The 21,249-nt window shown below is 68.5% G+C and overlaps 5 protein-coding genes across 5 annotated transcripts; 1 reads left to right on the forward strand and 4 right to left on the reverse strand.

Moving 5' to 3' along the window:
* Window positions 1-656: 656 nt before the first annotated feature.
* Window positions 657-2,662, reverse strand: CHLNCDRAFT_136205 (hypothetical protein; the record flags this gene model as incomplete). The annotated part of the gene is made up of 9 exons (XM_005846124.1): window positions 657-747; window positions 903-985; window positions 1,173-1,248; window positions 1,384-1,512; window positions 1,659-1,736; window positions 1,863-1,949; window positions 2,037-2,147; window positions 2,328-2,438; window positions 2,553-2,662. 9 exons carry the CDS (start codon window positions 2,660-2,662, stop codon window positions 657-659), a joined length of 876 nt encoding a protein of 291 aa, XP_005846186.1.
* Window positions 2,663-7,961: 5,299 nt separating this feature from the next.
* Window positions 7,962-8,830, reverse strand: CHLNCDRAFT_25350 (hypothetical protein; the record flags this gene model as incomplete). The annotated part of the gene is made up of 4 exons (XM_005846125.1): window positions 7,962-8,174; window positions 8,394-8,542; window positions 8,626-8,674; window positions 8,741-8,830. Coding segments are annotated over 4 exons (501 nt in total), but the record flags the coding sequence as incomplete, so codon positions are not given.
* Window positions 8,831-9,224: 394 nt separating this feature from the next.
* CHLNCDRAFT_136207 (hypothetical protein) lies at window positions 9,225-10,970 on the forward strand (the record flags this gene model as incomplete). Its single annotated transcript, XM_005845991.1, has 6 exons — window positions 9,225-9,237; window positions 9,370-9,480; window positions 9,646-9,694; window positions 9,814-9,944; window positions 10,054-10,502; window positions 10,671-10,970. The coding sequence occupies 6 exons, from the start codon at window positions 9,225-9,227 to the stop codon at window positions 10,968-10,970; spliced, it is 1,053 nt and encodes a 350-aa protein (XP_005846053.1).
* Window positions 10,971-11,134: 164 nt separating this feature from the next.
* CHLNCDRAFT_136208 (hypothetical protein) lies at window positions 11,135-12,265 on the reverse strand (the record flags this gene model as incomplete). The annotated part of the gene is made up of 2 exons (XM_005846126.1): window positions 11,135-11,243; window positions 11,418-12,265. The coding sequence occupies 2 exons, from the start codon at window positions 12,263-12,265 to the stop codon at window positions 11,135-11,137; spliced, it is 957 nt and encodes a 318-aa protein (XP_005846188.1).
* Window positions 12,266-17,033: 4,768 nt separating this feature from the next.
* On the reverse strand, window positions 17,034-20,466 carry CHLNCDRAFT_6829 (hypothetical protein; the record flags this gene model as incomplete). Its single annotated transcript, XM_005846127.1, has 10 exons — window positions 17,034-17,254; window positions 17,472-17,486; window positions 17,647-17,718; window positions 17,919-18,251; window positions 18,487-18,762; window positions 18,948-19,025; window positions 19,241-19,513; window positions 19,732-19,806; window positions 20,032-20,286; window positions 20,400-20,466. Coding segments are annotated over 10 exons (1,665 nt in total), but the record flags the coding sequence as incomplete, so codon positions are not given.
* Between the last annotated feature and the right edge of the window lie 783 nt (window positions 20,467-21,249).

The raw sequence follows: 21,249 nt of genomic DNA on the forward strand, positions 1-21,249 counted from the left end.
TGTGCGATGGTTGCGCTGCTTGGCGGGCTGTGGGAGCGTTTTGAGCTCAAATGAACACCCCAGGTCGGCGCCTGCACACCCCAGGTCGGCCCCCCACGGCGGCGGCGCGGGCGGCCCTGCCGCCAGCTGCGCCCTGGCTGTGGCGCACCAGGCAACCCAACAGTGACACAACGTTAAAACAAGAGAGATCGTAAAGATGAGATGCATAAAACTGTACAGATAGCAATCGAGTACATTGAGCTGTCCACTGTTGCGGTGTAAAGGCTGGTATGGCGGGCCTCGTCTCATGGCGGAGGCTTGCGACTGGTCAACAAATAGAAGAATCGGTGGGGGAGGAATCGGCCCCCACTGAAGGAGGAAACATGCATGTTTTGTGCAGGGTGCACGGCTCCGGGGCACGGTGAGTCACAACTAGTGCTAGTTCGGGATCGTAGAAGTGGAGGGGGCACTGGCTTGGGCTGCGTAGGTGTCGATAGCTGCAGTGCCTTGGTCACAGGTATATTCTGACAGCAGACTGGCCATCTGCAGCAGGCGGCACGGGCATAGCGATCGGGTGAGCAGCGGCAGCAGGCATCGCTTTGTAACTGCAGCACCAGAGCAGCTGGCGCAAGCGCATGGCAGGTGCCACTCACGTCTGGCGGGGAGCCGGCCTCCCGCTAGGCAATGAACTGGCGGTACGTGAGGAACCAGGTGTTGGGCTGCTCAGCCGCCCATGCAAGAAAGTCGGCGATATCTTGCTTCTCATTGCTGCAGCAGGGAAGCAAGGAGGTGGCAGGGTGGGTGGGAGCTGGGGCTGCCGGCGAGTACTGTCAGCCAGCCAAGCCAGCTAAATGCAGGTTGGCCTGCCAGCGCCAGGCGCGCAGCAAGCCGCCATTCTGCAGCTTGCTCTTAGAGGGTCTTACGGGTCTTCCAGGAAGGGGCCATGCACGATGATGGAGACAGGGATGCCGGTGCCCTGCTTGCGATCAAAGTCGGCCTGGAACCTCTGCGGGCGGGCGGGCGGGCAGCATGGCAGGCAGAGCCACCCAAGTGTTGCATAGCGTATACAAGTGATCGCCCAGGTGGCAGAAACCCCTCACCACCTGCAGGCTATGCCTGCCTGCTCCTGCATACATCCCACCGCACGCTGGATGAGAACACCCCAGCACCGCTGCGCCCCACCCCGCTCCCACCTCGAGCGTCGACATGCCGTCCACGGGCTCCGGGTCAGACCGGCCGCCTCCTGGGGGCGCATACGCCGGCACCTCCCTGCGGCAGCGCAGACGTGCAGTTGGCAGAAGCAAGCAAGGGGGAAGCAGGGGCAAGCGGTGGGGAGCTGCTGTTTTAGGTGCAGCGCAGCCCAGCAGTCTTCGACAGGATCTGGCCGGCTCCACCCGCACCCACCAGAAAGAGAAGCCGGACCAGTTGCAGGTGGAGTCTTCCGAGCCGTGGCAGTCTGGGGAGGTGGAGCCGAGGCGGCCCGCCGCAAGAAGGTCCCCGCTCTCGCCCTCGCCCCTCAGGCTGGAATCATACCTGCTCACAGCATCCCCAGGGTGGGCAGCAGCAGCAGCGGCATCGGCAGTGACATTGGCAGCGGCAGCGGCAGCGGCAGCGGGTCAGCCTGAGGGACCATGCTAAGGGCAAGTTCAAGGTGGCCCTCGCCTGGCCAGGCTACTCACATGAAGCCCAGATCCTGCAGAACCTGGCCCAGCACGTCGGTAGTTTTGAAGAAAGGGGCGCGAAAGCCGACCACTTCGCTGCAGGCGGGCGGGCGGGCAGGCAGGCAGGCAGGTGATGCATGTGACAAGCAAGAACTGGCAGGCAGGCAGGCAGGCAGGCAGGCAGGCAGGCAGGCAGGCGCATGTGCCCATGGCGGCCCTCACTCTGCAGGAATTCCACACTCGTTCACAGTCCAGTCGCGCTGCCCGCCCACATCATCCGACCACTGGCTCTGGTCATAGGTCAAGGTGCTGCACGGGACAGCAGGGAGCAAGGGTGTGACCGGGCGCTGCATGGTGCTGTCGAAGATCAGTGAGTACAGGTGCCGCCGCACTCACTCGTGAGAGTGGCTCATGGTGTGTGTGGCGATCTCGTGCCCCAGCGCATGAGCCCGCTGCACCGAGGGGCAGTCGCTGGAGGTGCCTCCATGCGCGCAGCAGTTGATGAACCTGCGGGGCACGCAAGGTGGCACGTGGTTGGGAGGTGGGCAGCGGGCAGGGCAGTAACACACAGGCTACACTGCCAGAAGAGCATCGCATGGAGATGCCTGGGCCCCGCAGGGAGCACAGCCTGTGCGGCTGGAGGGTGCGCACGGCAGGAGGCGGCGGCCCTGGGGGGTGCCCACTGACCAGGTGATTGGCGGGCGGCAGCCAGCGGGGCTCTGGGCGCCAGACGCCAGCACGACGTCGTCGTATGCCAGACCCCAGGTGCCATCCAGGAGGCTGTCATCCACGCTGAACCTGCATAGCCCAGGAGGATATCACGTGGTGAACAGCGGCCCCAGCACCGCCTTGCACCGGCATGGCGGCACCGGCTTGCCCCAGTGCAGCCAGCGGCACAGCTGCGGTACTCACATCACAATGTTGGGCACCTCTGATTCGTCCTGCAGAACCCGACTGCCGGCGACCAAGGGTGTTGCCGCTGCCACGAGCAGAAGTCCCCATGCCGCCACCCTGAGCGCCATGGGCACTGGAGGCTGCACAGCCGGCAATTGATGCGTTGCAAGCGCTTCAAGTGATCTCCAAGCTGCCCCAAGCCCCGAGGAGCGAGCGCCCCCACCCTTGCTTGTGGTGCACGCAGCCCCTAGCGCGCCCCCAATCGTCCTTCAGCCTCTGAGAGATTGGTGGGACAGTTGCGCTCAAGAAATGGACAATATTCCCTCCTCGTCCCGATCGGTCTTGCCCCTTGCCCAAGGGTGCCAGGACACCTGGCAGCGGACAGATCTGCAGCATCTCCCCTGCAGTGGTTGATCCCTCTGTCAAAGGCCGAGCCCCAAGTCACACCACAAGCAAGTGCAATGGGGCCAAGTTGCCTCGTCGCTGATGGCCAGCGCCGCCCATTCTCAATCAACGCCTGGCGCCGGCGCCCGGTCCTGAGCCGCTCTTCACCGTGAGATGCAGGCGCCATCCAGGACAGCAGCACCGCAAGCACCTGTCAATGTGACATTGTTCCAGGCGTGCGTTACATTTAGCGATGAATCTGTGCAAGCAGTATCATACGTGGACGCCGAGCACAGATGTGCGCACACAGCACTCACTGTATGCAACGAGACGGGAGAAGCAGCAAGGGACCAATACAACAAACAGGAAACTCGCTGCAGCTGCAGCAAGTTCGAAGCTAGGCAGAGGCCAGCAGAAAGAGGTGCTCAATCTAGCACCGCCATCCGCCAAATAGAAATCTCAGAACCTTCAGGCCCCAGCCCGCAATTCCGGGCGGGGGCCTGTCGGCGAGCGAAGAAGGAGAATCGTCACGTTGGGGAAAGAGAGTCACAAAATGAGTGTGGGGGGGGTTTCCTGAGGGACAGGTATGGGTGTGGACGAGCAGCGTGCTATCCTGTGCTGCCTGTGCATGCACCAAACTGCATCTAGTAGCGTTCCAGCGGCTGCCGAGGTATGACGCTATGCTGCCCAACTGCGGCTGCGCCGCATACCGCTAACGAGAGTTAGGTTGACAGGCAGTCCTAGCTGTCATCACAGGGGTAGTCTGCCAGAACCTCCGTCGGCTGCACAGCAGGGTCAGGGTCAGGCGACATGGGCCAAGTTAGGGCGCAACATGCAGCACGCCGCAGCCGTGTGGGAAAGCACACCAGCGCATTGTGCTGGGAGGTGGTGAGCAGGTGAGGGCCCCAGTGCTGCAGCTGCTGCTGCTTTGAAAGCAGCAAACAAAAAGCACCACCCGGCAATGGCCAACTGCCTGCTGCTGCTGCTGCTGCTGCTGCTCACATCGTCAGGGGAGCCCGCCTTCTTCCAGGCAATGTCTGCAGGGAGCGGAACAACACGAGTGCGGTGTTGGCTCAGTGCCAGCTGGGCAGAAGCGCACATCAGGTCCCCAGCTTCCTTCTTCGCCAGGCTGCCCTTCCTCCCGGTACAGCCCGACCTGCTAACGCTCCTTCCACACAATTTCGGCGCGCTCGTGGCATGCCTGCACATGCACAGCCAACTCACACTGCTGGTAGGTAACGCCCCAGGTGTTGGGGTTGGAGAAGGCGTACTGGAAGAAGGCGATGATCTGGTTCATCTGGTCGCTGCAGCGCATCGAGAGATGACGGGGAACCAGGCGGCAGTGTACGGTGAGAGCCATGCAGCAGTGCTGTGCAAGGCTGCCCTGGGCTTGTCCGGCCCTCCAGAGCACGACATGCCCTGCAGCAGCCAGCAGCAGCCGGCAGTAGCCGCTCACTCGTCACGCAGGTAGGGGCCGTGCACGTTGATGCCCACAGGGACGCCGGTGCCCTTCTTGCGGTCAAAGTCGGCCGTCAGGCGCTGCAGCGGCAGGGTTTAGGATGAGGTGCCGCAGCCGCACTTTCAGCGGAGATCCGACGGAGGCTGCAGCGCTGCCGCACGCGGGGCCGGCCGCGGCGCGGCGTGCGCATCCCTCCCCGCAGAGGCGACCCTGCACGGGGGTCCACCCCCAGCCCCGGCCTGCCTCGGGTGCACCCCCCCAGCCCTGGCCTTCAGGCGCGCCCGCCCGGCCCACCTGCACGATGGAGAAGCCGGGCAGGTCTTCGGGGTCGGAGCGGCGGGAGCCGTTGCCGGGGGGCGTGTAGGCGGGGACCTCCCAGAAGTCCAGCCCCACCCAGCCGTCGCAGCGGTTTGCGGTGGTATCCTCGTGGCAGTCGGGCACGTAGGGCACCAGGCCGGAGGAGTTGTCGGCACTGAGGGGGCCCGCCTGCATGGGTGTGCCATCCCCCTCCTTGTACTCGCCCTTGAGGCTGGAGTCGTACCTGCCCGGGTGGAAAGAACAGCGAGGGAAGGCGCGTTGGCGGCAGCGGGGAGCAGAGCACACTGCCTGACCAACGTGTGCCGCCCACACACGCCCACACGCGCCGGTCCGCAGCGCCCGCGGCAGGCGCGCTGCCGTCGTGCCAGCCAGCCAGCCAGCCAGCCCCTGCCAGCCCCTGCCAGGCAGCGCCCCCCTGCTCACTCGACCCAGCCAAGGTCCTCCAGCACTTGGCCCAGCAGCTCGTTGACCTGGTAATAGGGAGCCCTGAAGCCGGTCACCACGCTGCGGGGAGAGGGGCGGGCGCAGGAGCAGAGCACACGTCGTTCAGGGCGAGCGTGTGCAAGTGGGATGGTGCCTGATGGCGGCTAGGCCTGGGCGCCTGTGTGGCGCGCCGGGCCCAGGGTGTGGGCACCTAGGACTGCAATTGGTGCCCGCTCAGGGCAGCCAGCCCCGCACTCACTCCTCCGGGATGCCGCACTCGTCCACCGTCCAGTCGCGCTGCCCCTGGATCTCCGCCACCCACTCGTCGTAAGTGTAGTTCAGGGTACTGCAACACACAGGCAGGCAATTGCAGTAGGTGGCGGGGGCAACAAGCAAATGGTCAGGGCAGACAGTCAAGCAGGCTGGCTGGCCGCCACCTGCGGCACGACAATGGGCTGCCCTGCATTGAGCCATGCGGCCCATTGCTCCTAGCAAGGTCCCGACTCGCCAGGGCGACTGCCGCTGCTTAGGCTGCCACTGGCTGGGTGTGCTTTCGGCTGCTGTATCCGCAACTCACTCGTTACTGTGCGTCATGGTGTGCGTGGCGATCTCGTGGCCCGCCTCGTGCGCCTTCTGCACCCACTCGCACTTGCTGGACACCTTGCCCTGGGCGCAGCAGTTGATGAACCTGCGGGCGGAGCGCGGCGGGGCGGGGCTTCATTGCATGCATGCGGGCTTGATGCATGATGTGCCAGCTTGATGAATGATGCATGCATTGAATAAAACCCACACACACACGTATGCAGCCTGTCACGAGGCGCAGCCCAGTGACGGCGGTGATTGCGGTGGCGGCGGCGCCGGGCGCCTGGGCGCCACGCTCCCTCACCAGGTCATGGCCGGCAGGCAGCCATTGGGGTTCTTCACTCCGGAGCCCTTGATGATGGAGTCGTGCGCCGTGGTGAACATCTCCTCCAGCAGCCGATCGTCGTGGGCAAAGCTGCAAGGCACGGTGTGGAGGGCGGCGGCGCGTACCGCACTCTTTGACAGGGTGGGGGCGCCGGCGGCAGCGGCCAGCGGGGCCGCAACAGAGCCCCCTGGCCAGCGCGGTGATGCAGCAGCGACCCATGTGCGCAGTGGCGCCGGGTGGCACCGCGCCGGGCGGCCGACGGCAGGCAACAAGGAATAATGGAGGCGGGCAGGCGGCGGCAGGCAGCGGCGGCGGCGTTGGGTGGGGGTCGGTTGCGCTCACAGGATGAAGTTCGGCTTCGAGTCATTGGCCTGCAGGAGACGGCGACCCTGCGCCCCTGCTGCCAGAAGCAGCAGGAGCGGGAGCAGGAGGTATCGTCCTTGGCATGCCATGGCCACGCGGTGTTGGAGCAAGCCCCCAAGCAGGCTCGCAGAAGGTACACCGCAGAAACGCTGTGTGCAGGTCTACTATTGATCACTGGGTTGAGGGCACCAGCGGCTGCAGGCGGTCGGACTGGGCCGAATGGACTGATGCAGGGAGCTAGGGCAAGTGTGAGCGGCAGCGATGCAGGAGTGCTGTAATCGCCTAGGGATACAGCACAGAATGTGAATTGGGCGGCAGAGGGCCGATGGCCGAGGCAGAATGGCACCCAGACCATTGGTCAGCGGTCTTTCCACCCGGCCAGCCGCCGCCCTATTGCCCCTCTGCATTTGGGTCGTTGACATCCGCCAAGCCTACTGCGACATCGTGTGCACTTAAAATCGGCGCCGCAAGGGGATGGCAGTCAGACGATCCAGCATGCCCTGCCCAGCTTTGGGTGCGGGGTGGGCTGGTGGCTGGTCCACCCACCCCGCTGTACCGTCTCGCACCGCGGCGGCCAGAACTGCTATTATCGCCCTTACAATGTGCTGCGTGGCTGCAAGTGAATGGTACATGGCGTTAAAGGCGGGATTCGGAGGCTCCATGCATGCATTAGGGTGATACAACGGGTCTTGGGGAGGGCGGCAAAGCGCCTCGCGCAAAATTGAAGTGCAGGTGGCGATGTGTGGCAGAAGGCGGGGTTGCGGGCAAAAGCAGGACACATGAGCAGTGACAACTTTCGGTGCTGGCATCGCAGGGATGCGCAGGCTAGGCAGGCAGGCCAGGACGGCACCGTGCCTGCAAGGGAAGCCTGGCTGGATCATGGCCAAGACTGGAGCGGGTCGTACCGCTCCTCTGGGATGCTGGCCAGCAGGCTGCCTCGCCGCCGCGCCTTCACGCCCTGCCAAAACAGCGCCGCCGCCGCCGCCCCCGCCCCAGCAACAGCCAGCCCGGTGGCAATCCTGCGAATAGGTGGGACCGCAAGGCAGGCGGCAGGGCATTGCTGGATCCTGCTCTGGTGCCAGCTGCGGGGGCGGCGCGCTCCTGCGCATGTGCAGCAGCAGAGGGCTGCGAGGCGCATGGCCGACGCAGCAGCCCCACCTGACAAACCCCATCTCCCCGCCGCCGCTGTTGCGGGCGTTCCAGGGAGGGAAATAGGATTTGCACTGAGGCGGCACCTACACGCGGCAGCGGCCGCCACGTCAGCCACCACATCAACGCAGCCGGCAGATCCAGGCCACAGCCAGCAGGGGCGTGCCGCAGCGGTGTGAGCGACGTCAGGCATGCCAGCGGCGCGGCGCCACGCACCGGAGCGCCCACGGGCAGGCTGATCCTGGCGCCGCAGGTGGACTTGAACGACCGGCGCACCGCCAGCGGGCACGGCTTGACCTGCAGGCAGGCGGGGGCGGCTCGGTAGCCAGCCCGCGCAGCAAGCGCCACCCGCCACTGCTGCCACTGCTGGTGCTGAACCGTGCTGTGCCAAGGCCCTGCCTGCCTGCCTGCCTGCCTGCCAGCATCACCAACGGTCACAGATAGACAGGCGCCGCCCCGGCAGGCCCAGCCCCACCTTGAGGTCCAGCCCCACGCAGAGCCACAGCTCCAGCAGCTGGCCCTTGAAGCAGGAGACCATGGGCCGCACGCCAAACGCGTCCTCCACCGCCCGCGACAGCCGCGCCGAGGTGTAGGTCTGGGCGCTGGAGGGCTCGATGCCCGCCTCCGACAGCGCCACCTGCGGGCCAGGCGGGCAGGCGGGGAGGGCAGGCCGCGGCGGGCGGGCTGGGTTGGGCGCGCGCTGCCGGCGGCGCTGCCTCCACCCCGGGCACTTTGGGATGGGGGTGGATCCCACGCATGCCCCAAGCGCTTGCTGGGCCAGCTTCATAACCCCCTGCCAGCCCGCTGCAGCAACACCATGTGTGTGTGGGGGTGGGGGGGTGGGGGGGGGGCTCACATCCAGATCATACTTCTCATGCAGGCGCATGACGGCCTGGAAGAAAGAGGGGCGGTCGCCGGTGATGGGGCGGGCGCAGGTGCCGTGCCGCTGCCACTCGTGGTCCCAGAACCCGGCGTCTGCACGGCGGCACATGCACGCAGGGCACACTCAGCCACAGGTGGTGCCGCGGAGGGTGTGGGGGTGTGCGAGGCGCCACGCCCAGCGCCCACCTGCTCCTGCCCCAGCCTACCTGACCCCTTGAAGCTGGGCCACTCGCACTTTTGCTGCTCCGAGTCATCCTCGTCTGGATCCGGCTCCGGCTCGGGCTCTGGGTCTGGATCTGCGCTGTCTGCTTCCGTTCCAACCGCCCCGCCGCTTGTAGTGGCGTTGGCGGCGTCACAGAACTCTGGCCAGAGGCCGTTGTTATACTCTGGCCACAGGCCGTGGATGGTGAAGGCACTCCTGCAAGGCGGTCAGGCATGCAGCAGGCCGTGAGGGACAGCAGGACGGGCAGTGGTAGGGGCAGGAGCGGCCCAGCGGGCGGGCGCCTTGCATGGCGTGCCGGCCAAGGCACCAGCAGTGGCCCCAGCGCCGCGTCGCGGCCGCTTACACAGGATTGATGGTGCATGGCGTCTCCTGGCAGAAGGTGGGGCTGTATGAGCGCACGAGCACAAACAGGTCGAATCCTGGAGACGGGCTGGCTGTGCAGAAAGCCAACTGGATGCCACCCAGCGCCAGCAGCGCCAGGGGGAGGGCGCGGATCGCCATGGCAACTGCAGAGGCGGCAACTGGCCGGCAGTAGGAACCCTGCGCGGAGCCTGCTACGCTCGCATTTCGACGCCATCGCTCATGGAGGCGCTCGGTAGCTGGCGTTGATAAGAACCACTGTGGAGCATGGCTGCCGCTGTCTGTCTTCCGCAGCTCCCGCCGGCGGCATGTCGGCCCAGGACCTTGAAAGTGCTGGGTAGGCCTCCACGTTGCGTACAATCTGCAGCAGCGGTGCATCCGGCGCAGCTACAGCTAGGGCCCGACATACCGGTGGCGCTGCGGCGGTGGACCGTCGCCGACCGCCGGTTCCTGCTGGTGGTGCCCGACATCGATGCAGGTAGTCTAGTATGCAGCATTGTAACATTTGCAATTCAACAACTGCAAGAATGAGCGCAAGCGAGTGCCATCCACAAGCTTGCGTGCCGTGCCTCTCTTTTGTCAGGTCCGCTGCCTGCTGGCACCTAGCCGGCTGTCTCTGTTCCTGCACCTCCACCCTGTGCAGTCATGGAGATGTACCTAGCAGCAGGCCACTGGGATAGAGATCCGTACTGGTGAGCCGCACCTGCCGCGCCGCCGCTCATTTCAGTCCCGTGCCGAGCACCAGGCCAGGCCCAAGCCGACGCCTCTCTCAGCGCTGCTGCTAAGCTGGCCTGCCACGCTCCTGGTGCAGGTGCGAGCCCTGGCCCAGCGCTTTGGCCATGGCAGAAGAGCTGCTGCAGCGGCCAGACCTGGTGGCGGGCAAGCGCGTCTGCGAGCTGGGATGCGGCCTGGGGCTGGCGGGGCTGGCGGCCGCCGTGGCAGGTGCGCTCCACGGCACCACCTCATGCCCAGTGACCGCTGCTTTGGAGGAGGTGCCATGCCAGCATGCAGCACCGGCACTTACTGCTTGTTCTGGGTGAATCCTGTGCAGGCGCCGCGGAGGTTGTGCTGCTAGACCGAGAGCCGCTGGCACTGCAGTGCGCACTGCTGAATGCCGCGCTCAACGGCCTGCCCACCACAACCGCGTCGCCGCCAGCAGCCGCAGCAGGCTCGGCAGCCGCGGCGCCAGGAGCGACCGCTGGCAGCATGGGCAGCGGCGCCAGCAGCGGGGTGCAGGCTCTGAGCTTGCAGCAGCTGCTGCCGCACCTGCAGGCGGCGGATGCAGAGCAGGTGGTCGAGCAGCAGCGGCTTCTAGAGGAGCAGCGTCAGGCGCAGGCGGAGGCTGCCTCTGCGTCTGGAGGGCGCAACGGCGGCAGCGCTGGCGGCAGCAGTCGTGGCGTGGTGCGGGCCGAGGTGTTTGATTGGAGCCAGCCCGTGGCCATCAGCCCGCACCACGTCATGCTCGTCTGCGACTGCTTGTACGAAGCCTTCTCGGTTCAGGTATGCACAGCAGCTGCTGCTGCTGGCGCGGCCTCATTGTAGTGCGCCCATGCTCCGTGGCTTAGCAGCGGCGCCTTCTGCTCACGTGCCCGTTGCCTGCGCCTGGCCGGCCTGGCCATCTGAGCACAGCCGAGCGCTGCAGCATGCCTGCCCTCCCTGGTCCTGCAGCCCGTGGCCGCGGTGGCGCCCAAGCTGCTGACACGGGACGGCAGCCGGCTGCTGCTGGCAGACCCGCCGGACCGCGCCCGCCACAACCGCGAGTGCTTCCTGGACCTGCTGTGCGAGGAGGGCGGGGAGTTTATGGTGGAGGAGAGCGGGGAGAAGGGGGTGCAGGTGTACGAGGCCAGCAAGGGGGAGTCCAGGCGCGTGCCCGTGGCGATGATGCACCTGCGGCGGGCCGCCGGCGGCGACACCGTGGGCCCCAAGCTGGGGCGCAGCGGCCGGCAGGCGGCGGCGGGAGGAGGCTGAGGCGCACACACCGTCACATGTCACGGGCCGGTTGCTTCCAGTATTACACTTTTGTATAAACACACGTAAACATCGCCCAGGCGTGCATGGTTGTGAGGGGACTGAGAGCGGGGCAAAACAGTTCTGCTGCTATACATCTGCTGTGCCAGTAGCCGCGACCGCCGCTAATGCGCATACTTCGCCAGGTTCTGGTAAGCCTTGACCAGGCGCTGGAAGGCCTCCTTGGCCTGCGCCTGCTTGCACTTGTCGGGGTGCAGAGCCACCGCCATCTCCCTGCACACACCGCGGCAGGGGCGTTGAACAACGCACATGCATTAGCCTGGGCTGGGCTGGGCTGGAACAAGAGCTGGTGAAGCAGCCCGCAAGCAGCGCCCCGTGAGCCAGCAGAGGGTGGAAGGCGCCCGCACGAGCCCATGCACCGGCTGCCACGCGCCCCGCGAGCCGCACCTGTACCGCTTGCGTATTGCCGCCGCCGCTGCCCCGGGCGCCAGCTGCAGCAGGCTGTAGTCGTCCCGCGCGTCCAGCACCCGCCGCACCTCTGCCTGATCTGCCGCCAGCGCCGAGGGGCCCGCGGCGGCGGCCGCCTCTGCCGCCTCCTTCTGCACCGCGGCCAGCGCGGCCGCAAAGCCGGCTTCCAGCTTGGCCCGCCGCGCCTCCTTCTGCCGCGCCTGCTTCACCACCTCCGCCGCCGCCTTGGCCTGGGCGGCCGCGGCGCTGGCAGCCTGCTGGCGCAGCCGCGCCTCCTGAGCCTGGATGGCCTGCCGCAGCCGCTCCACCTCCGCCGCAGCAGACGCGGTCTCGGCGGGGTTGGGCGCCCCGCCTGCTGCTGCGCCGGCTCCCGCCTTGCCCACTGCTGCTGCTGCTGCCTGGCCGCCCGCCGCTCGCGTCGCATGCGCATGCTTCTGACCACCCAGATGGGCCTGCTTACCTCGCTCCTGCCGATATGGTGCGCTGCCCTGCAAACCTGGCTGCTGCTGCTGCTGCTGCTGCTGCTGAGGGGCGGCAGGGGCGGCACCTGCCTGTGGCTGCGGCACGTCCGGCGCCTGCTGTTGCTGCTTCGCAGCCGCCGCCGCCGGCTGCTGCTGGGCTGCTACTGCCTGCTGCTGCCCTGCGGGTGCGGCTGCCGCATCCCGCTTCCACACCATCTTCTTGGCCTTCTTAGACGGCGGTGGCAGCACCACAGGGGCACCCGACACGATGGTGCGCCCGTGCGGGGCGCCGCTGCCGGCGGCGGCGCCGCCGCCCTCGGCGGCGGGGCGCTTGTGGCTGTCGCGCACCCAGGCCAGGGCACCCATGTCCCTCTGCACCACTAACGGTGGGCCGGCCGGCAGCAAAGGAGGGAGCAGGCTGGGACTTGGCTGGCGTTCTGCCAACGACCAGCGCGGCTGCAGACGGTGTACTCAGTCTAATGCACTTCTTCTTTTTTCAATCCTCGGAGCCCTCCGGGCCCCATTTGGTGTATTGCCTGGGCGGCAGGACACTCCGCCCCAGCCAGATAACCCGCCTGCCATTGCGGCAGCACACTGCAGCGCTCGGACTTGGCACATTGTCCCCACCTGCAGATTCCACAGCCCCGGGCTGCATCCGTCCTCGCCCAGCCTCACTCCCTCTGCTCTCACCCAATCAGCGGCCATGGCGGTGCGGCGCAGGCGGCCCGCCTCCAAGGCGAGCCACGCCCCCACATCCCGCGTGCACACGGTGGAGACGCTGGAGCAGTTCCAGACCATGCTGGCCAAGGCGGCGGCGTCCAAGAAGGTTGTTTGCCTCCAGTTCTTCCAGGTGCGGTGCGGGCTCGGCCCGGGAAAGCAGCCTGCCCCGCTGCACACTCCCAGCACCTCAATTCACCTCCGCTTGACCGTGGGTCGTCCGCTGCCCCGACGCACCGCTTGCCTGGCCGCCCGCCCCGCGCCTTCACGCGGTCGCTCCCAAGCCCACGCCATCAGCCTCCCCTGCTGCTGCCCCTGCCCTCTCCTGCTCCCTCCAAGCACAGGCCCAGAACTACACCTGCGCCCAGATGAGGGCCTACTACCGCCGCATGTCTGTTGATCCCGCCCTCAAGGCGGCTGTGTTTGCAGAGGTGGAGGTGGACAGCGCAGAGGTGGGCAGGGGGCGGGGCAGGGTTGGCTGGCCGCCGAGGGGGCGGGCAGCAGGGGTCTGCCACGGATTGCGATGCAAGTAGGGCCTGCGGCTGCCGGGCAGGGAGGCGAGGCGGGGCGGGGCAGCAGGAGGAGCAAACAAATTCGGCGGGCGAGCTGGCGTCGAGGCTGCCACACAAAGGCTGTCGCACCTCGTCCCCGCGGGGGCCTGACGTGTTGGGTGTGTGCCTGCCCTGCCCGTGCGCCCGCCCTGCCCGTCTGCAGGAGGAGCTGCTTGCTGAGTGCGGGCTGCTGGCGGGGCGCGGCAAGATCCCGTGCTACCGCTGCTACGTGGCGGGGGAGGAGGTGGAGGTGGGGCCGCCGCAGCTGCACCAGAGGCCGCTGCCGGCCCAGCCGCATCCCTGCTGCTGGATCCTGCTGCGGCGCTGCTCCTCCTGCTGCTGTCTGAGCGCCCCTCCACCCCTTCGGTATTCGCTGCTCCCCGCTCAACTGTCTGGACTCGCTGCTCCCCGCCCCACCCATCTCCTGCAGAGCTATGCGGGGGGCACGCCCACTGAGGTGGCAAAGATGGTGGCCCGCCAGCTGGCGCAGCTCAAGGGCAGCGGCGGCGGGCTGCTCGCCAAGCTGCTGCTGGCTGCGGGCGCGGCGGCGGCGGCGGCGGCGGCGGCCTACTGGCACCTTGGCAGGCGGCAGGGGGGCGGCGGCGGCGGCGGCGATGCGGGAGGCCTGGCCGCAGAGATGAGGAGCTTGTCTGAACGCATTGGCATCGCGCAGCAGCGCCTCAGGTGCGGCGTGTGTGTCTTGTGTGTGGGTAGGTAGGCGTAGTTGTGGGCTGTGTGGGCTGTGTGTGTGGGCAGGCTTGTAGGTACTGGGGCCGACGTCCCGCCTGCACCGCTCCCGCCTCCGCCAACTCAACGCCGCATGCCGGCATGCTCAACAAGCACGCACCGCCTCCGGCCCCGCTCCCGCTCCCGCCCGCAGCAACGCGGAGCGCGCGGGGCGGCTCAAGGCGGCCAAGAATCAGCGCCGCCTGCTGCAGCAGCTGCGCGCCCGCCAGCGCTCCCTGGAGCAGCAGCTGCACCAGCGGCAGCACCCAGGCGGCGGCGGCGCCGGCGCCGGCGGCGCGGGGCGCGCCGCGGCCGAGGCGGCGAGCGACGCTGAGGAGGAGGCGGCGGAGCGGCGGGAGGAGCGGCAGCAGCGGAGGCGCCGGCGGGCCGCGTCGCCCTCAGACTATTCATCGGACGAGGAGTGGGCGGCAGCGCTGGCACGGCCCGCTGTGCTGTACTCGGATGAAGAGTGAGGGAGGAAAGCGTGGGGTGGGGCGCAGCAGGTGGGATGGTAGGATGGTACCAGCTGTGTGCCTGCCCCCGCGTGTGCTCGCCCCCCCGCAACGGTGCGCTGATGATCCCGCCATCCCTCTCCGCGCCCGAGCTGCACACCGCCCTAGACCCTCTGCATTCTCTCTTCCCCTCTGCTTGCCGCGGCCGCCCGTTTTTATCCCCACGCCCCAGGCACTCGTCTCATGCATGCATGCTCCTCACGCTCTGCCTCCGCCTGCTTTCATCGCATCTGTCGTCTGCTTGCTGGTGCAGCAGCCATGCAGCCGCGGGCTGGTTCCTGTCGCCAACCCTGCTCTGCCTGCCTGTCCCATCCCTGCTTCTGCTTGCTGTAAGTTAATGAAGTGCCGCTGGCGGGGAGAAGGCAGCGCCATGGCAGCAGGGGAAGAAGTTCTGGGGGAGAGCGGAATAGAAAGAGGCAGTTCTTGGGCAATGCTGATGGAAAGAAACGGTTGTCGCAGGCACACACACACTCGCCAGCGACGGCCCACGGGGAGGCAGGCGCTACTGGCGGCGGTCCAGGCACTTGACTGCCAGCCCGTATCGGGCCTCGGGGCTGGTGGTGGTGGCGTCTGCCCGCAGTCCGTCGTTGAAGGCGGTACACACCCTGCCCCCTAGCGCCGCCACAGAGATGTGTTGATGATCGTACAAGGCATCGGCGGTGACCAGGTTGGGAGGGGTGGGGCCCAGGGGCTCCCAGCCGCCGCCCGCGGCAGCAGGCGACATGACCAGGATGGGGCTGCCTGCAGCCCAGGGCGTCTCCTCCACCGCCACCACGGGCGTCTCGCTGCCCGACGCCACCGCCAGCGCCACCGGCAGCCCGTACCGGCCGTTCGCGGGCGGCTGGCTGCTGAGGCCTCCCGGCAGCTGGTCCCCCGCCAGGTACGGGCGGCCCAGGGCGGCCCAGGCGCCGCCGCCGAAGCGCAGCACGGCGGCCGCCGGGGTGGACTGGTCGGCGGTAAAGGAATCTATGCGGTACGCTGCCAGCAGGGCGCCCGAGGGGGTCAGGGCCAGGCTGGGGGAGGAGCAGGGCCAGCCGGAGATGCCCGGCGTGCGGCCCACCAGCGCCCAGGCGCCCGCCCCCGCGTCCAGCCGCTTGACGGTGAGCAGCCAGGCGGAAGCTGGGTCGGCGAAGGCCACGTAGACGGTACCGTTGCGGGCTGCCGCCAGGCTGGGGGCGGTGTTGATGGCTCGGTCGGTGACCTGGGAGCCCAGCGGCCACCACGCCAACCTGCCCGACACCGCCTGCCACGCCACCACCCGCAGCACGCCGTACGTGGCATCCCGCACAGACAGGTCAGCGTAGGCCACCACCACGCGGCCGTCGGCCGCCACCGCCAGCCGCTTGTAGCTGCGGTCGCCCCACTGCGTGACGGCGACATATTCCTGTGGGTGGGGTGGCGGGGAGGTGGCGGGGAGGCGGGCGTGTTTGATGTGCGTGTGTGTGGTCATGTGGTGAGGAGAGTGGCAGACGGGCAGGCAGGCAGGCGAGTGTAGTGGTGTGGTGGGCGAGGAGGAGAGGCAAGAACGGATGCTGACCCACCACCACACCAACCACCACCACCACACACACACACACACACCTGCCCCACCGCGGTCCACGTCGCGCCGTTGACGTCCGCCGTGCGCACCATCACCTTTGCCTGGCTCTCGCTGGCGCCCTCGTCCCAGCCGTACCGCAGGAATGCGGCAAAGGGGACGTCCCCCGAGCCCAGCACCAGCTCGGGGTCGCCGTAGAGCTCCTCCCTCGCCTGCCGCGCCACGCTGGTGCGGTCCCAGCCGCCGCCGGTGCCCACGTATCGCAGGAAGGCGACCTCGGTGTTGGTGGGATCGACGTACAGCAGAAGCAGCGCGCCGGCAGAGGTGAGCTGCAGGGAGATGGAGGGGGCGGCGCCGTAGGCAAGCGTGTCGCCCATGGGCGTCCAGAAGCCTGCAAGACAGGGCAGAGGGCGGGACGGGAAAGATGGGGGAGGGGGAAAGGGGGTGGCTGGACTGATGTGTGCGTGTGTATGTGTTTGTGTGTGTGTGTGTGTGTGTGTGTTATGTCGCGCGGGGAAGGGAGCCCAGCGGGCACGTGCGGCCCAGCGCTCGCATCCAGCAGCACCACCACCACCACCAGGCCCGAGAGCCCACCTGCTTCCAAGGAGTTGAGGATGGCAGCCACGGAGCCGGGCGAGTCGACAGGCGAGTAGCCTGCCGCGCCCTTGAGCGAGCAGCGGCCGTAGGGGCCAAGAGAGAAGGCGCCGCACCCGGCCCGCTCCCGGCACCGGCTGCAGCAGTCTGCGAAGGAGGCGACCCCGGAGAAGACGCCGCTGGTAAGGGTGCCGCCTGACAGCTCGACACCAACCAGGCGGGCGCCGCAGGCGTCGGCGTACGAGGGCTGATCCGAGTCTGCGGCACCACGAGGGGCAGGGCAGGGGCAGGGGCAGGGGCAGGGCGCGATCAGCAAGCACGGCATGCAAACTGAGTTGCGCCGCTCGCGCTGAGCATGCTGCGCTGCGCTGCACAAGGCCAGCAGAGGCCGCGCGGCCTGCGTCTGCAAGCTGGCTCGTGCTTGCCGGCGCAGCCAAGCACCCCAGCACCCCACGATCCGACAGCAGCGCAGCCAGCCAGCTGGCCCCACCCGACAGGCACTGGATGGTGATGTCCTCGCTGTGCTGGCAGTTGGTCTCCCCCCAGGGCCTGTGCGAGCACTCCTCCAGCCGCGTCTCGGTACCCCGGCACACCACATCGTCCAGCCAGATCGTGCCCCGCGCCTCGGACACCGCCTGGGTGTTGGGGGCGGCGATGCCCCAGGTGCCCAGCTGCAGCTGCTGGCACGCCACCGTCGCCTCTGTCTGGCCAAAGCCGTCTGCGGGGGGGGATGGGCAGGGGCAGGAGGAAGGGCGGGGGGCAGCAAGGACGGCTCAGCAGCCAGGCAGGCGCGGCGCCAGCGCCACGGCAGCTCTTCGGGGAGGCGCGCTGCACTGGAGAGGCTGCCGGGGACCAAGGAGGATGCAGCAGTGCAGTATCCCAAGGTCGCAGGCCAGCCTCCATCGTGGCTGGGTGGGACCTGGCCAGCGGCTCACCATCACACACCGTGCCTGTAAGCAGCAGGGGCATGTGGGAAGGGGCGGGCAGGAGTGTCAGGTGTGTGTGTGTGTGTGTCAGGGTGGTGTGGGTTCAGCCACTCCAGTGCCACAGGTGGCAGGCAGCATTCCAGTCAAAGCTTGCTGGCCTGCAGACAAGAGCGGCTCGACTCACCCCACACCCCGTCGTTCAGCACCTCCAGCCGCCCCACCGTGGGGGCCGCGCCGCCCACCAAGCGCAGCGTGGCTGCAGGAAGCGAAGCGTGGGGGGCAGGCAGGCAGTGGGCGGCAGCGGCCCAGCAGCAGCGGCAGCAAGCAAGCAGCGGCAGCAGCAGCCGCAGCAGCAGCAGCAGCCGCAGCGAGCAGCGCCGGCGCCGGCAAGCATGCAGCGGCAGCGGCAGGCACACACAGCAGCAGCGGCAGGCGCCCAGCATCGCGTGCGCCCACCCGAGGTGGCGGCGGCGGTGCAGTTGATGGCCACCGCCCGCTCGCTGGTGCAGCTGACAGCGCCCCAGCCGCGGCTGGGGCATAGCTCCAGGCGAGCCTCGGCCCCCGTGCAGGTCACGCCGTCCAGCCAGACGCGGGCTGGGGGCGTGCCGGTACCGCTGTACGTGCCCCCCGGCAGTACCAGGCCAAACGGGCCCAGCCCCATCTGCTGGCAGGCCACCCCCGCGTCCACGGGCTCGAACCCAGCCTCACACACGCTGCCCCACTCGTCAGCGTGCAGCACCTCGAGGCGCCCCACCCGAGAGCTGGGGCCGCCCCTGAGCCGCACCGTGGCTGCGCCAGCAGCAGGGTTGGGTGGGAGTCGCGTCAGGGGCGGGGACACGGGCACCGAGCAGGCACCGCGGCACCATTGCAGGCAAGGGCATGTGGCGGCTGCCAGCTGGCACTATTGCCTTGGCGCAGGAAGGAGGCGGCGGCGCCGGCGGCAGGCACGCGAGGCGGGCAGCCGCCACTCGCCGGGCGCCGGCAGCGGGCAGGCAGGTGGGCAGGCATGCAGGCAGGCGCTGACCTGGCGCCCTTGGGTTGTCCCCGCAGGTGACTGACACGTCCTCGTTGTGTGTGCAGTCCACCTGTCCCCAGTCGGAGTGAGAGCACAGCTCCAGCCGAGGGTCTGCGCCGTCCCGCACGGATGCGGGGCAGCGCACATCATCCAGCCAGATCTGGCCGGCGCCGGGGCCGAAGAAGGCGCCGGGGCGCACGACGCCGCTGACGTTGCGGCGGTGCAGCAGCTGGCGGCACACGGTGGTGGCCTCTGCGGGGCCGAAGCCGTCGTCGCAGACCGTGCCTGCGCGGACGGGCAGCCGGGGGCAGCAGGGCGGGGGTGTTGTGAGGTGGTGGTGAGGGGCAATGGAAGGCTCACCTGTGCCACCAGGCCATAGGCAAATCTCAGGAATGCTCCCAGGACACTTGCACAAGGGTATGCATACATGGCTCAGTGATGCTGCCACATATGCATGCAGCGGGCCTCACCCCACACCCCCTTGTTGAGCACCTCCAGCCGGCCCGAGGTGGCATTGGTGTTGGTGCCACTGACCAGCCGCACGGTGGCTGCGGGGGCATGGGGCGCGGAGGGAGAGAGGATTGAGCGATGCCCCAGGCCAGGCCAGGCAGAGGATGGCCCAGAGAGTGCCGGCTGATGTTGTGGGAGGAGTGAAGCTGAGGCGGGGCTGGTGGGCAGGGCGCAGCAAGCTGTGCTCTCGGCGCCCCGCGGAGGCGCCAGCGCTGTGCCGCCAGGCTGGCGCCCCGGCAGGCTGCCACCTTACCGACTTGCGGCAGCAGCTCGCGCTCCCCCGTCTCCCCGTAGCACCTCACCCCCACATCCTCCTCGTGGCTGCAGTCGCTGGCGTTCCAGGGGCCGTGGGGGCAGCCCTGCAGCCGTACCTCTGCCCCGGTGCACCGCACGCCGTCCAGCCAGATGGGGCCGGAGCCCGGCCCAAAGGCAGCGCGCCCCACCGCGGTGCCCGAGCTGCCCAGCCCCAGCTGCTGGCACACCACCCCCGCCGCCGCGTCCGTGAAGTCGTCGTCACACACCGTGCCTGCAGGGAGGGCAGCGGCGGCCGGCGCACACGCGACAAGGCGTGGCGGGTAGCGGCGGGACGGTCGGCAAGCGGTCTGTGGAGCGCAGGGCCCTTCATGCTCCCGCATGGCAGGATGCTCCTTGCTCCTTGCACTGTTGCTGATGCTGCATGGTGCGGGCGACGCCCCGTCCCTGGCAGCACCTGCCCTGCCCCGCCCTGCCCTTCCCGGCACTTACCCCACACCCCGTTGCGAAGCACCTCCACCCGCCCAGACCGCAGGTTGTTGTCGCCGTTCACCAGCCGCACCGTGACTGTGGGGCAAAGCGCAGGCGGGGCAGCGAAGCACGCCGGCAGGCCGAGGCTCGGAAGGGCACCGGAAGCCAGGGGGCGGCTGGGAGGTGGTGGGCGGGCAGGCCGGAGCGGAGACGACAGCGCCGGTCGTGCCAGGCAGGGATGGGGCCAGGCAGGTGTGCCCGCCTGCCTCCCCGCGGTCCCTCCCTGCCTCGCTCCCCTCCTTCCCAGCCCACGCCTCTCACCTTCCCCGGGCAGCGCATCGTCGCACTCCACCCCGACATCCTGCGCGTGCGTGCAGTCGTGCCTGCCCCAGCCCTGGCTGGGGCAGAGCTCCAGCGCCGCCTCCTCCCCTGTGCAGCCGACCTCGTCCAGCAGTATGGCGCCCTTTCCCCGCCCGTAGCGCGCGCCCCCCACCGCCGCCCCCGACGTGCCCAGCCCCAGCTGGCGGCACGCCACCGTGGCATCCACACTATCAAACCCGTCCTCGCACACCGTGCCTGCAGGGGCAGCAGGGCCAGACAAAGCTATGATTACATGGGTCGGCAGGCGCCACGGGGAGATGCTGGGGCAGCTGCCGGCCCGAAGCGCAGCGCCCGGGGCAGGCGCTCACCCCAGGCGGCGTTGCGAAGCACCTCCAACCGCCCCGAGCGAGCGTCGGTGCCGTTCACCAGGCGCACGCTGCCTGCACGCGCACGCAGCGTGACAGAGGGTGAGGTGCAGCAGCGGGTGGGCAGTTAGCAGGCAGGCACAGCCAGGCAGGCAGGCAGGCACAGGGAGGCAGGCAGGCAGGCACAGCTAGGCAGGCAGGCAGGCAGGCAGGCAGGAACAGACAGGCAGGCAGGCGGGCGTGGAGGCGGGCACAGCCAGGCAGGAACAGGCGGGCACAGGCAAGCAGCGGCGCACACCCACCCGGCCCTGGCGGCTGGACGACGGGGTCGCCTGAGCGGGGCATCACCTCTGTCGGCCTCACCATCCACTGCGCTCAGCGGCGGCGGCAGCAGCAGCAGCAGCAGGCCGTCGGCAATTCAGGTGCTGTGGCAAGCCCGGGTTGCAAGCCACACCGCCCCCCCTGGCCGCACCGACCGACCTTGGGCATCCCCGATCTGGGGTCAAAAGCGCCCAGCCCCGCAACCTGGGACAGGAGCGCCCTGGGCCGCACCGATCAGCGGCAGCACCAAAAGGTGCAAGGAAGCGCCCAGCCCCGCAGCCTGGCACAGGAGCGCACCCAGGAGCTCGCTCAGGAGCGCGCTCAGGAGCGCACCCCAGAGCGCAGCGCTCACCGCATACATGAAGCAGGTGCCGTAGGTGCCCTCCCCCGTCATCTCCACCAGCGCAAAGCCGTCGTCGCCCCACTCCGAGCCCCGCCCCCACGAGTTCTTGACGATCCTGCGCCGCCGGGCGCGCGGCAGGCGGGCGGCAGAGATTTTCACCCAGCTTGGTGGCAGCCCTGCCGCGCCCGC

Source organism: Chlorella variabilis, assembly GCF_000147415.1.
Source record: "Chlorella variabilis unplaced genomic scaffold CHLNCscaffold_15, whole genome shotgun sequence".
NCBI lineage: Eukaryota > Viridiplantae > Chlorophyta > Trebouxiophyceae > Chlorellales > Chlorellaceae > Chlorella > Chlorella variabilis.